This window comes from Alligator sinensis, unplaced genomic scaffold, assembly GCF_000455745.1.
Source record: "Alligator sinensis unplaced genomic scaffold, ASM45574v1 scaffold125_1, whole genome shotgun sequence".
NCBI classification, from domain to species: Eukaryota; Metazoa; Chordata; order Crocodylia; family Alligatoridae; genus Alligator; species Alligator sinensis.
Window position 1 is genome coordinate 2,150,613 of NW_005841893.1, and position 15,398 is coordinate 2,166,010.

At 42.6% G+C, this 15,398-nt stretch overlaps 1 protein-coding gene across 5 annotated transcripts in view; it reads right to left on the reverse strand.

Moving 5' to 3' along the window:
- LOC102380720 (ATP-binding cassette sub-family G member 2) overlaps positions 1–15,398 on the reverse strand; it is a 47,825-nt gene that overhangs the window by 19,627 nt on the left and 12,800 nt on the right. For all 5 annotated transcript variants that reach the window (XM_006018112.3, XM_014517149.2, XM_006018110.3 and 2 more), the window contains 4 exons: positions 15,050–15,201; positions 12,909–13,025; positions 11,127–11,374; positions 239–321 (listed from right to left, as the gene is read on the reverse strand). In XM_006018112.3, the coding sequence (XP_006018174.1) occupies positions 239–321; positions 11,127–11,374; positions 12,909–13,025; positions 15,050–15,201 (600 nt within the window). The remainder of the gene's footprint in view (positions 1–238; positions 322–11,126; positions 11,375–12,908; positions 13,026–15,049; positions 15,202–15,398) is intronic.

Here is a 15,398-nt window from a genome sequence, read left to right on the forward strand (position 1 = left end):
AGGGGGTCAGGCTAGATGATCTGTTCAGGTCCCTCCTGACCCTAGCTACTATGAAATGTAAGTATAAAAGAGTTTGTTTCTCTCTTTTAAAACAAAACTGTAGTTTTAAAAAAGTATTGGTTTTCTTTAATCTAGAGTTCTCTGCTTACTTTATCACAAATAAAAGTATTTTGAAAACTAGCCCAAATAAGAGCAATTTGCATGCCCTTAAAAATGTTCTTTCCTAAAGTTTACTAACCTGTTTTGAATACCACTGGCATCATTTTTTACTCCAGCGAAAATGGCTCCAATAATTATTCCCAGAACAGTTACTATACCTAGCTAAAAAATTCAAGCAAGAGTTCATGTTTTATTAGCAAGACAAGTATATTTAAAAGCTGTAATTTTATTTTTAAGATCTGTTACAGGTGAATAAAACTGTTGTGTAATATATCACGTTACCTATTAATATAGCATTTTGTCTAAGTTTACAAGGAAATCAAAATAAGCTGTGAAGCCTCATTTGTGCATTTTCTATAAAGGTTAATAGTAGCTATATAGCTAACTACTATATAGTTCAACTGCAGCTTGAAACAAACATTCAAACTGGCAAAATGAGACAAATGAACAGATAATTTCCCTCCCAGTAAAATTATATTAATCAGGAACCGCTGCGTCAATAATCAACCTTTATACACTTTGTGCATGTACTTTCATATCTGATGAAGTAAGCTTCAGCCCATAAAAGTTTGTGCTATATATTTATTTATTCATAAGTCTACTTTGGTTACTCTACAAGGTACAAATCTACCCTGTCTACTTCTCAATAATCAACTATAAGATTAGAATAGAAAGCAGGTGTGCAATGAAAACTTTGATAGCTCTAAAATAACTCAGTGTAATTCTAGAGACTAAGGAGTATACCAGAAAGTCAAGGAAGTGTGATACTTGGAGCAGCAGATGATGCAGGCATGTAAACTAATAAATCTGAAAATGCCATATTTCCCTACATACCACATGCCTCAAAAATAAAACGCACACCTTGGGAAGACTAATGAAAAGAAGTTCTTCTAGATTTATGGCTGCATACAGCAGGATCAGAACCTAATCTGTAATACACTTATCCTCCCTTACCAAAAGTTGAAACTGCATCTGCTGCTGAAGACTGGGCCTGCTGGGTGGATCTGGATTTTAAAAAGAACTAAAAACAGTCTGCAGGGCTGTGAAAGGCCAGAAGAGAGACCAGAAGTAATTAAACTTAAACTGCAATTTTTTCAGCACAATTGCCCAACAAAGGACAGCTTAATTGGTGGACCATCAAGACCATTAAAAAGACAGTAGGTCATTAACATCTGTTAAATGAAGAGTAATTAGCAGAAATTAAGTAGATTAAAATGAGCCATAGAGCCAATTGACTCTCTCAGTGCTGTCTGAATAGAAACCCAACTGATGCTATTTGGGCAGAAAATCAGCCTCCCCACCTAAGAGACACACGCTAATTTTTAGAAGGCAAATATGCATGTGGTATGTGAGTAAATATGGTATATGTTACTGAATAGCTCTCTTTGCTGCTGTTGGAAACTTTCCACCAAGTATTCTAACAAGCCAGTTAAAAATATAACCAAGAACATTTTTTTTCTATCTTTAACATTTTAAAGAAAATAATTAAATACTTTTGTCTCAAAACCCACTCCTAAGTCTTTTAGGTGTATTTCCTCATAGAAATATAAGATTTTACATAGTTTGTGAAGTTTATTTATATCTATTTGTGAATCTGTAGTTATAGCAAGTGTCAGAAGCTATGTTTCAAAAAAAAAAAAAAAAAACCAGAACAAAGTACCGGAAAAAGGTAACGCAGTGCAACAGGGAACCCTAACCCTGTTACCAGAAAGCAAGCCAGTGCCTTTAAGACTAGAACTTTCTGGGCACAGCCTGCTGGCAGGGTAGGAGTTAAAAGCGAGCCTTGCCAGCTAGTTAGGGGACCAGAAGGGAGGAGGCCAGAACTATAAAAACCCTGGGCTGAGCTGTCTTGGGCTTGGTGGCAGAAGGGGTGAACTCCTGATGACTCCCAGAGAACCTGCAGCAGTCTCACAAGAAGTAGCATAGCTGATGGTGGGAAGCAGAAGCCCAGAGCCTTGGAAAAATGTGAGCTGGCATACTGCCTTCCTTCATTTTATTTTTTGGGTATAGCCCATGGACTTACTGTTTGTGTTTGACTGGTAAACCAGTGGTTTGTGGTCGAGGCTGTAGGGAAGGAGGAGACCTCATTTGTGCCTTGGGGCGTAGTCATAAAAGGCCAAAGGGCCCAGTGCACTAATGGGTGCAGCCGTATAGGGTCCCAGTGGGTGGATCTTAGCTAATAGCCCAAGCCATAAGAAAGGGCCAAAGCCTGAGGAGGCAGAAGGCCCAACATCTTGGTGCCCAGGGGTGCAGGGTGAAAGGGGGCCAGAAGGTCTGGTGCCATAGAGTGCAAAAGGAGGGCCACGGGCCCAGAGAGTATTAAGGAGCTAGAGCCTCAGAGTCAAACCCTACCAGGTATGTTTAGGCTGGTAGGCCTAGCTAGAGAAAGACAGGGGAAGAACCCGTGGTGGTTGAGAACCCCAACACAGAAGTACAATAGGCAGTCTCCCACTTGTAAGAATATCTAAACAATATTTAAATCAAGATGCGGCAGACGAGTAAAGGCAGGATCCAAGACAAAATACAGAAGTGAAGTATTAAGGGACTTCAAGGGTGCCCCACATAGGCCACTAGAATGCTGCTGGGGATGGCAACCTGTTACAAGCAGGGTGGCACATTAGAGCCTACCCTGTTTTGACACATATGAGGTTTTGTAGGCAATAACCTACATCTTCAGATGCTGGGAATGGAATATCAGAAAGTCACTTTCTGAATTTCTGAACCAGTTGGTGTATAAGGGCATTTATACACATGCTCAAGGAGTGGAGTGGGGGGCACTTTAATTAGAGTGGCTCCTGGAGCATCTCATGTATCAGTGCCCCCACATTTTAAAATGGCAGCAGAGGCACTTTATCTAATTCTTAGATAAAGCATCCCCACCACCATTTTTAGGTGCGGGGACGCTGATAAACTAGATGCTGGAGGCTGCTAGAGTGCAGTAATTACCATGCTCCAACAGACTCAATTAATCAAGTCTGCTAGCTGCTCATGTATAGGCGCTACCTTGACCTATCTCCTACCTGTCTTCCAGATTAACATAGGAACCACCTCAGAACAGAGTACAAAAGTCATAAAGTCATAGAGAAAAAGGACTGGAAGGCACCTCCAGGGGTCATCTAGTCCAACCCCTGCTTGAGGCAGAATCATCTCATCCAAATATTCCCAGAGGACTTGCTTTCTGTTAGGTCCATGGTTAATGCCTTCGTAGCTTTCTTAAATTTAATACTAAAAGTGTTGCCATTTAGTCTGACCTACATAGTGTACATCACAGAATATCTCACAGCAACTCCTGCATCAAGCCCAATAATTTGCAGTTAAACTCCAGCATATTTTATAGAAAGACAACCAATCTTGAGGTAAAAATTCCACTATGTCTTTGGTTATCCATTCCCCTGGTTAATTATCTTCATTGTAAAGAAAACACAGCCAGAATTTTATTTCCAGGTTGTCAGATTCAAGCTTTCGTCCACTTTGCCTTTGTCTGCCATAGGTCTGTCCAACTTCTAAGCACTTAGAGGCCATACATGCCATGGGCTGCACCAGTGCAAGCCACTTTTCTCCCTGGTTGCAAGCTGAGTAGTTACCCTCTTTCTGTATTCCATGTGTGGGCACCCTGGACTCACCCTCAGCTCCACAACCATAGGCTTCCCTGCTGTATTGCATCGTGAAAGTCCAGGGCCACAGGCTCCCCCGATACCAGGGCCAGCCCATCCTATTGTGTAAAAATTGTGGCTCCAGGGGGCCCCGCAGCTAAGGAGCCCCCTACATCTGGCTACTTGCCACCCCTCCCCCCCCACTAACTTCTTCGGGGCAGGGGGCCCCAAAACTATTTCTTGCAGGAGGCCCCAAAAAATTGTGGGCCAGCCCTGCCCAGTACTATGGACTGTGCTGCCCCGCATCATCCACATGGGCAGAGGCAGGAAGCAGAAGCTGAAGGAGGGAGGGAGAGCCCAGAACTCCACACTGCTGTTGCAACAGGAATGATTGAAGGGGTGACCGCCAGGAGGGAGCCTGGGGACTACAAATTAATGCCTCAGAGGCCACGTGTAGCCCACAAGCTGCCAATTGGACAGATCTATGTCTACTAAATTTAAAAGGCTTCCAGGATAAGGTGTCTTCTCTCTGGATAGGTGCCCATGGGCTAAATTGAATATATTGATCTAAGGTTCTCAGCTGGAAGGACTGTTTATCCCTTGAATCATTCTTGGGTCTCTCTTCTGAATCCTGACAAATATTATCACCCTTTTTAAAATGTAGGAACCAAAATGGGCTATAATTTTTTCACCAGGAACAATGTGTTTTCCCTATTTTACTCTGTATTCCCTTTTTTGCCACAGAAATGAAATGAAAGATCATGTTTAGCTAGTTATCTATCAAGATCCCTGAATACAATTCAGAGGCTTTACCAGTTCCCCATCTTGTAAGTATGATTAACATTCTTTTGCTCCTAGATCATGCATTAGTTGGCATTAAAATGCATGTTGTTAAATGATACCTGATACAGTTACCCATCCTCTTCACCATTCACTACTCCACCAATCTTTTTGTCCTATGCAAATACTATCAAGCATGGTTAAGGTCATTAATAAAAAATTGGAATAGTGTTGGGTCAAGAACTGATCCCTACTTAATTCAATTAAAAAAGGATGGCACACTGTTAATGTTGCTGTTATAATATATTAGTTGGTTTTAATTGATTTAGTACATGCTATAATGATTTTATAGTGCTTATTTTTAACTGTAATATGTGGATCCAATGCCAACATCCTATGGAAGTCTAAGTACCTTGTATCAATCTAGTAGTTTTTATCACGTAAAACCTGTAACTTTATCAAAGACTGATATGCAGTGGACTCAATGAAAAGTATTTTTCATATAAGCATGTTAACTAGAATTTTATCCTTTAGTTCTTTATTGCTTTGACAAGAGGACTTTTCAGTCATTTCAGCGCTTGTTAAACCTTTCTTCCCAGAAGTCACTAGGTTTCAAAGCTGTGTTGGGACAGCTCCTCTAGAAATATCTATAAAAACAAGCTGTGTTTTTTTCATATTCTTATTGTTCATATTATTTTGAAAGATCCTTGGTGTTTGTTTAAATGTGTAGCTGATGCTCTGAAAATGTTAGCAAGATGATTGAAAGGCCATAATTCAGCAAATTAACCACAAAATATGCCTATCTGAGGAAACTATAATTTGAACTTCAGATTGCAAAGGCTTGGTTATACAACAGCAAAACTAGCATCTTTTCCCTTCAACTGGTTGCTCTGCTGCAGAGAAACACTAGTGGTAAAAAAAAAAAAAATTAATTTAATACAAACTGATGAAAGATCATGTCCCACATTTTATACAAAAATAAATCTTCACAGCTTATTTACTAATGAGGTCTCTGAATCATCCCAGTTCAAATAAATATATTGATACATAATAATGCATATTTAATAACTACACCAATAACCTTTAATTAATTAGACAAAGTCTAATAAAGAAAACAGACTTTTTTGCTGAAATATCGAAACTGATTTTCTCTCTAGCTGTGTACACACATTCACATACTCTGGGAAAATCCTTTCAGGTTTGTTCTCTTGGTAGAGAAACTTACCCAGAGCCACATGTACAGTCATTCAAATGCTGAGGCCCTGAAGAGCAGACAGGTTGCAGTGCTGACACTGTATAGCCAGATGGAGGCCCTGTGCACACATCTCAGCATGCTCCCTTAGTCCACCTGGCAACAGATGGCAGCAGTGCATAGAGCAGTACTGACTGACTGAACCAAACTATGCATGTTCAGCCTGTGTTTCCCTGTAGCACAACATGGATATTCTCAAGGGAACATGTTCTGCTTCTTGCTGGAGCAACAGAGTCCAGCAAGAGAGAGAGTCTCTCTGGGTGGGGAGAGAGAATGCTGGAGGACTATGTTCTTTTTTGAGAAGCACAGCATGTAGATATTCACTGTCCCAGGATAAATTCTCCTAGAAGTGATTTAACCAGTTGTTACCCAGGTTATTTTTCTCCTGGAGCAGCCATTTTTACTCTGGGAGAAAAGGCTTGAACATCTGTAAATTTGTGATTTCTCCTGGAAGAGTAGCGACTCTTCCAAGACAAACTGAATGTTTCTACAAGGCTTCTGCTGAAGCAGAAAAGAAATTTGTTTTTAAAACTATGATGTTATGAGTACATAATTCCCATAGCAGATACAAGATTGCTGTTAAAATTAATCTGAAATTAGATTTTTCAATTTTTTCCCAAGTCTAAAGATAGATTCAATGTTGGATTTAAGAGAATAACTTCAACCATATTAATAATTTAATATAATAACTGAAAGTCTTTTAAAGCTTCCTAGATTCCAGATCAATTGTAAATATTAAGCAAACCAAAACACACGTTTTTCCTACAGATAAAAACATTATCAATGGGTTTAGTGATATAATCAAAATGCTTAAAATCTGTAGATCAACAGTTTTTAAGAATAAGAACAAGTGATGAAAAACTCAGCAAAAACTATGGTATCAGGCAGTTCAGTCATATTTAAGCATGTGTTGCAAAAGTCTTTACACTATAAAGCACTTGATCCATGGTACTGTATTGCTAAGAACCTGCTGAAAGGATCAAATGTCAGGGATAATTCAGCCACTAAACCAATTGTAGTGGGGAAAAAAGGATCAAATCAAGACCAATTGGAGCAGATTAGTAAAAAAGACTTAGTTAATTCTGTACCACTTACAGAATGAAAATCCATTCTTAATGATGTTTGGGAGAAAAGCTTGTGAGAAAAAAGTCAGGACCATTAACCCTGGAGCATTATAAAGCTCTTGAGAGTATAATTCTTGTCACAAGGTCAAGCTTTTACAAAGCAATTATTAAGGATAGCCATAATATCAGCATACACACACACACACACACAGAGCTTAAGAATAGATTTTTCCTATGGTAATCATTTTGTCTACTTGAAAAGTCTTGCGTATTTTTTTTAAATTGTCTGCAAATACTTTGATAGTGCCATTTAAGCACAGGTCAGAGTAGGGAATGATGAGATGTTCCAGTTCTTTGGGTGCAGACAGACATAACACTTAAACCATTCCAAGAATGCCACTGATTGAGAACTAGTTAACAACTGTACCTAAATAGAAGTGTCTACACATGCTCTGCTAAGGGTTTGAAGTAGAACCCACATCTTTTAGGGACAGCACTGCTGTTGAAAGCCAACAGGGGGTGGTAAGGAACCCAGACCATCATGACTTCCAGGAAAGAGTGGAAGGGTTGCCAAGTCCTGGGGGGCCCTATGGCCCCCTGCTCGTGGTTCCCAGGGGGTTATATGCTACTGGGAACCTCCATGATCTCCATGGCTCTTCAACCCCTGCCTTGAAAACCAAGCTGTCAATTTCACCTCCCTGCTAGAAACCCTGAACTTCAGGCTCATTTGGGGTAAGAGGAGTAGAGGAGTTGCCAGCTGCTGCGGAGAAGGGGGTGGAGGGTGTGCTGTGTGGCTTGCCTCAGAATCTGGTAACTCTTCTACTCGTGGTGCTCACCCCAGATGAGCCTGGCACCTGACTGCAGGGTCTCTAACAGGGAAGTGAAACTGAGAGCATGTCTTTCAAGGTAGGGTTTGAAAAGCTACAGAGATTTTAAGGGGGGTCCAGAGCGCAAAGCCCCTCATCACCTAGCCAGGGCAGATCCAGAGGGGGTGCAGTGACATACTACTGAGCATAAAGGGGAAGGGAGAGGTGGCAAGAGTGGCAAGGGTAAATGAGGGGGCAGGACTCTTGCTTGATCTAGGGACTTTAAAAAGTTCCTGCTTCTGTTCCTGCAGTCTGCCCACTCTGGGCGCAGAGGAAGCTGGGAATGGAGGTTTGGACAATCGTGTTCTGACTGCATTCCAGAGCAGCCCCTTGCCCTGCATGTGTTTTGCGGGGAGGGGGTTAGGAGTGGTGCCATTTGGGATGCATGAAGGACTGACCAGATGCCAGGCATGGAATGCTGTGTCCCCACATAACACTGAGCCAATTCCCAGAAGATTGGCTCAAAATAGTACTTGCTTTTCCTGGTGTGCTTTTGAAAAGTTCCAGGAAGATTAAGCTAGTCTTAAATGGCCTGCACCTCCTGATTCTGGGGGCTTTAAATGCATTTAGAATATCTGAGCATTATATCTGTCCACACTCAAAGAGGCGTTCTGATAGAACATGGCTTTCTGCTCTAGGGCAGGGGTGGGCAAAATAGGGCCCGCGGGCCACATCCAGTCTGCAAGGCCATTCTATCTGGCCCACAGGGCCCCTAAAAAATTTAGAAAATCAATATTTACCTGCCCTTGGTTCCTGTCAAAAATGACAGGAGCCAAGGGCAGCAGGACCCAGGGGAAGCCCAGTGGGCTCCCACAATAGCAGGGCCTGCCCAGCCCCGCCCCCGCCCAGCCGGAAGGCCCAGCAGGGGCTTATGGCCTGGGAGCACATGGCTGCCCCATGCCGGAACCTCAGGTAAGGGGCAGGGGGGAGGGCAGGGGAGGACCCCGGGCAGGGAAGGAGCCTGGGGAAAAGTGGCCCAGGGAAAAGCTGAGCATGGGAAAAAGTGGCCCCTTGCCCACCCGGTGCCCTGTGCTGCAGCCTGCCTGTGCCTGCTCAGGGCAGGCCCCCGCGCGGCGCGGGGGGGGTGGGGGAGGGGCCACTTTTCCCCAGGCTCAGCTTTTCCCCGGGCTCCTTCCCTGCTCCTTCCCTGCGCGAAGGAAAGTGGTCCTTCCCCCCACCTCAGCTGGTGCTCTCTGCTGCAGCCACTTGTAGCCCATGCGGGGTTGTCCTAAGCAGGCACAGGCAGCCCCAGGCGGGGTGCGAGTGGCTGCAGTGCAGGGCGCTGGGCACGGGGCCGCTTTTCCCACCCTGTGCTCAGCACCAGCTTGTAACTCGGCCCCGCTGCCAGCCTGGGCCCCACACCAGCTCCAGACTTGCTCATTGGGGCTGTGCACGACGACAGCAGCTGCGGCCTCCCTGCTTGCTGCCCCAGGCAGTGTTTGCCCCCGCCGCCTCTGGGCTGCCCAGTGTGCGAGCTCTGGACAGGCAGCAGCAGCAAACACTGCCCAGTGCGGGAAGCAGAGGGGCCGCAGCTGCTGCCGCCACGTGCAGCCCTAACGGGCGAGCCCAGAGCCACACAGAGCTCAGGCTGGCAGTGGGGTGGGTTACAAGCTGGTGCTGAGTGCAGGGAAAAGCAGCCCCTCGCCTGCCCCGTGCTGTAGCTGCTTGCAGCCTGCATGGGGCTGCCTGTGCCTGCTCAGGACAGCCCCGAGCGGGCTGCGAGCGGCTGCAGCAGGGAGTACTGGCCATGGGGCAGGCGAGGGGCCACTTTTCCCCATGCTCAGCACCAGCTTCTTCCCTGCTAGCGAGCAGGGGGTCAGGGCTGTGTGCTACCCCCCGCCAGTACCGCGGAGTTGGGGGGCACTGGGAGTGAGTAGGCGCGGGAGCCAGCGGGAGCACAGGGCCCGCACCGGTGTCCCAGGGCCAGTGCCGGCGGAGCCCAGAGCAGGGTGGCAGGAGCGCAGAGTCCCAGCTGGCAGGGGCTCTGTGGAGCCAGGCCAGGTCCCCACTTTCCTTGCTGGTGCAGCCCAGCCCAGCTCCACAGACCCCTGCCAGCCTGTGCCCTGCTTTAGGCCCCGCCAGTGCTGGCCCTGGGACATTGGTCCCAAGACATTGGGACATTGGTCCCAAGATGGTGACCAGGGGGCGGGGCACCTGTCATGGGGCAGGGCTACCCATGTGGCCCTCGACAGCCTGCCAAAACTGAGTAAGCAGCCTGAAATAATTGCCCGCCCCTGCTCTAGGGCATGCAGAACTGGCCTACCTGTTACTGGGCTCCTTTATAAGGTAAAACCTATTCCCCACTCTGTTGGTCAGTTCATAAAAGGGGCAGAACCAGCATCCCACTTCCTGTCTGCCTCTCCTCTCTCCCCTTTATAACATGGTGCATGAAATTGCAATCAGAACAAAAAGGGAAGAGTCCCTGTAGTCTCCTTGTTATGGAGCCTATGATTTTGGTTGATCATAAAAGGGGAGGAAGAAGGGGGGGACGACACACAAGTGAAGAAAGACTTCAAGTACCTTCCTCTTCTCACAGCACACCTTTTTATGGGTGTAGCTGGATCTGGCTGAAGTAACAGTAAAACATATCACTGGATGCCATTTATGTTATTTGTTGTCCTAAATCTATCAATTTAATGTAATGTATACTTTGTACCATTTGCTGCTCCAGAACTGTATAATTTCATTCAAAACCTATAATATGATGGACAAATGTAAATAACACTGATGTTTTATTATTGCTATCTTTAATTACTTGTCATATCTATACTATGATAAATCTAGAGAGGTATCACAAATGCAGAGTAATAATTTAAGGTCCAGACTGTGACACCCTCACTACTTTAACATGAGCATTCCCATTTATATCAATGGGACTAATTGCAAAGAATAAGATAAAAAACACATTTATAAATGTAGCATATGCTGACCTAAAGAATCAATCTTATTTTCACTAAGGCTATTGGGAATTTTGTCTGTGTACACACTATAGGTTTTCATCTAATTTGTTTCTGAGATCACAGGTTATGAAATTAAATCTATTATCATACATATAGCATTCTGACCTTATTGCATAGTGAAATTATGTAGTTATGTTGGATTCTGTAGGAGAAAATATTTTTCTATCCCAGGTATTAGTAATTAGCATGAGTGACAAGAGCAGTTTTAAAAAGCATAAATGAATTATGGGGTTCTTTGTAAATATGACCTATGTAAGGACTTTAAAAGTGTCTATTCAAAGGCTAAGCAGATGGATTTTATTTTACTGCCTAATTTTTAGAAACCAGCATTACATACTTCAACTCAAATAAAGTAAATGTAACTCAAGTAAAGCTCAACTCAAGTAAATACTTAAGTAAAATGACAATATACATTTATAAATGTTCTCATTCTAATGATTCATGACAGTTACCTGGGCTGTGGAGTTTTGTGGATTTCCTATCAAGTTTTTAAATGTACGTCTGGATACCCACTTGAGCTGGTGAAAGAAGGATGTGCTGTATGTGATTTTTTTTAAATCTGAGCTGATCATTTTATGCTCCAAAGGCAGTTTCTCTAATTCATCTTTTGTTTCTTTGTAGTAAGAGGAATTGGAATACAGATCTGCTAATGCCCTTCCAATAGTATCATCACCACTGACCTCTTCATAGGTCTCTTCAGCTTAAAAAGAAAAATGTAGTTGCAGCAGTTAGCTAAGGATATAAAAAGTTTGTGGCAGTTTGTGTACTTGGAAGGGTCTCCTCCCCTATTGTCTCAATAATGCTACACATCATCTCCTAAATGTTACTTAACAAACAAAAAAATAGAAATGACACTAAATTAGTGTCCTGAATCCAAACATGGTGAACTTCAAGACAATACAGATCAGAATTCAAACCTCAAAGCTTGTATCTATGTCTACATTGGGCTCAAGGGACACCTCAAGTTTGGAAAAGTTCCAGCATAGATCCAAATTCAAAATCAGATCAAATCAGATCTACATCTACAAATATCAAACATGGCTGAAAAAGTAAAATGAAGTAAGCAAGATGAAATGAGTTTCTCGATAGTGTAACAAGACAATGTATGGTAGAACATGCACAGGTCATGAACCAGAATCTATATCATTATATCTGTTGAAACTAGGTTTTTGGGAATGTTGACAATTGTGCTCAGGGATCTATCATTTTTCTCTTTCACTTGTCTAGGACTCGGTCCAAAAAGGAAACATCAACATCATAATTCAGTCCAGGTGCAGTTCCATCAGTTAGTGCAATGGTGGAAGTGCAGGCAGGATTCAGCATTCTTAACACCATGATATAAAGATCTTCTCAAAGTAATGTTAGGTGACTGTGGTAAAACACCTAAGCCTTGTTAACACCTAAGCCTTGTTAGCTTCTTTGATTGCTGTCACCAATGGAGTTGCACTGATAAAGAATCAAAAGTTCAATTTTTACTAATATAGATGTGGCCTCTCTGTTAAATGTCTAATGCAGTGATTCTCAACCAGGGTGCCACACAATGTTAGAATGTTAGCACTGTTAGGTGTGCAAATATAAGTCACAAAATAAGCTCAGAGATTTCCAACAGAAATTCATAGTACAGTATTAAAAACATTCTGATCTATTGTGATCTTTTGAGTTGTTTGAAACAGAAGTAGTGCTTAATTCTTGTTTGTAGTAAAAAAGTAGAGTGAAAACGAAGAGCTATCATTTTCTCTTTATGCTTCTATAAGGAGTTTGCATTTTGTAATGCAACTCCCCAAGAAGTTCCCTGACAATATGAAGTTGGGGATGCTAAGTTATAACTGTGACAGCTGAACCCTGCTCTTAACTGTGTATCCACAAGTAACTTTGAATGCAAGATGGGAAACAGTGCTTAAGAAATCTGAAATATAACTTTTTTAACAATGATTGTCTCAGTTCTTAATGTGTTGTAACATCTCATTTATTTGCACATTCTGGAACCATTTCAAAATTGCTAAAATCCATATTTTCAATTATCTAGGTGGGAAAAAACATATTTTTCAACATGTTGCTGCGTTTTTGGTTGTCGCTGTGTTAGTCTAAGGACATATAGGCAGGCAAGGTTCTTTGCGTAGATGTGATATCACAACTCAGTCTAATAAAAGATATTGCATCTACGCAAAGAACCTTGCCTGCCTATTTTTCACAAATGCAAAATTCCCCTTTTCCCTATAGTAAAATAATCATACCTGACCAACTGGGCATATTGGTAAAGTCTGATCTGCTCATTGTTACAGCAGTTGAGTCTCCATTAATAATATCCAGGATAAAATCAGCAGGATTGTTGTATGGCTCACACTCATAACCTAGAAAGAAATAATATCAAGTCCACAGAAAGTCATTCAGTAGATCATAAAAATGTGTTGTATAGACAAAGAGCAAAATTAGGAAAATGGCCTTGAAAGGAAAAGTTAGATATCTCCTCAATATCTAAAGCTGTTATCTAATAAGGCGAGCACAAATGAAGCCAAAAGCTAACAGTGGGCCAGAACTTTACACTTCAGAATCAGATCTAAATTTCATAAAGTTCAATACCTGAGAATACTGCTGAATCCCTGACCCTCCAAATCCCCAGGAAGAACTGGTAACCTGAAGTGCCTTTGGCCATTTGTATTTTGTTCAATGTTTGGAATCATTTCTATTTTGTGAACCTTAAAACAATTCTCTATGCCTTTTTGACTTCCATATTGGATTATTATAGGGGGGTTCCCATGAGGCTACCTGTAAAGTCTGTTTAAGGTATAGACAGATGTAAGAATTATACTGATTATTGAATTATATTGGTATGTATCATTACAATGCAACTGTTACAGATGAATCTTCCTGTAGCAAAACAAATGTACTGTCAGTTTAAATATTTTATCAAGATTAAAATTATAGCCATTCAGCTCATTTGTATTGCTGCTGGAGAAGGCAGATGTGACAGTTACCTCACAACAGCTGAGGCATGCTTCTGGGCAGCACCTCTCCACCCCTTCTTTTAAACTGACAAAAAGTTAGGCCTGCCTACAGTGTAGAAACTACAATGGGTTCTGAATGCAGCCTCCCACTACCTATTAGCGTAGGTGCTCAGGGGCAGATCCAGAAGGGGTGCAGTAGCACAGCTGTACCCTCTCCTTTTGGACTGGACCATACCACAGGAGCCTCTGAGGACTTTTTCAAGTACCTTAAGCAGTTGAAAATCCTCTCTCCCTTCCCCTTCCTGCTCAAAGGCATGTCCCCTCCCTGCCCCTTCCCCTAACCTCATTGTTCGGAGGCAGGAAAACACCAGAGCCATTCTTGCCCACCGCACAGAGGCTTGGCTCAGCTGGGGATGGGGACAGCGGCAGCACACCTGCTCTGGGACTGGGCAGGGTGGAGGGAACTACTCTCCAGCCACCCTGTTGTCACTGTCCCTTCCCCAGCTGAGCCCAGCCCACGCTAAACCTGGGTGGCTCTGGAGCTTCCCCACCCTGCAAATGGTGGAGAAAGCCACAGTGGCAGGCAGGGGGCAGGAGGAAGAAAAAGGGGAGAAAGCATGCCTCTGAGCAGGAAGTGGAAGGGGGGGATGTTCACCCACGTTAGGAACTGAGTGGAGGAGACTGGGAGCAGGGGGTGCAACCACCACTGCAGTATGGGTTACTGCTCCTGCACCCCCCTTTGGGACATCCTAGATCTACCTCTGTAGGTGGTAGGGAAGGTCTGAACAGAATTGCCATTTCTTGGTGCAGTTCAAGGTATGAATATTAATCTGTCAAGATTCATATCTACAAGATTTGGTGCTTAATGCCTAGTGCATTTTTGTCTATTTAATTTTTAACAGCTAATGTGCTCTTGCTGAAAAGTCCTTATCATATGCAAAAATATGGGATATGGAAGCATGTTTTTCCTTGTGCAGAGAACCAATGACTATGCAACATGCCTATCCAATTGATCTGACAGAACCTACAGGGAAAAATGTATGTATAATTTTAAGCATGTTCACACCATGGCTACAATATCTGAATCATAAAATATGGGTAGGAAATATTTATTTAAATATTTAAAAGTGTAATTCCTTAATAGTATTCCATATGATAGACCCTTTTAGTGCAAACTTTATGGGAAAATAATTAGCCCTTATGACACATGACCACTCTGTTCTTGGAATATACATTTTATACCATAGTCTACAATGTCAAGGATCATTGCCTAAGTAAACTATGTATCCTTTTCATTTCTTTAATAACCAAATGAGTTTAAAAAATAAGTTTTGTTTCCTTATTTATGCAGAACATAACGTGCTGGAAGTCTTCAGCATGATTCTTCTCAGTGCCCAACACTGTGACTAAAGCTACCTATGAAAGCTTACCAATGGATTTGAAATACTGCATAGCTGTCTGAGCAGGGCCATGATATAACAGCCTTCCTGCAGCTAGTAATGTCAAGGTGTCAAACAATTTGAATATGGAATACCGGGGCTGATGAATGGAAAAGACTATTGTTTTCCCTTGTCTTGCCATCCTGAATGCAACAGAAGAAATAGAAGAGATATATTAAACACTTCTAGTTTTTCTTTTCATCTTTATATTTATTTCTGCTATCAATGGCCAATAGTAATCATACCCATGACTATGAATAGGTACAAATACATTGGAGTAAACCACTGAGGTCAAGTCCCAATTTTTACTTAATTCCTATGTGAGGAAATTGACTTCAGC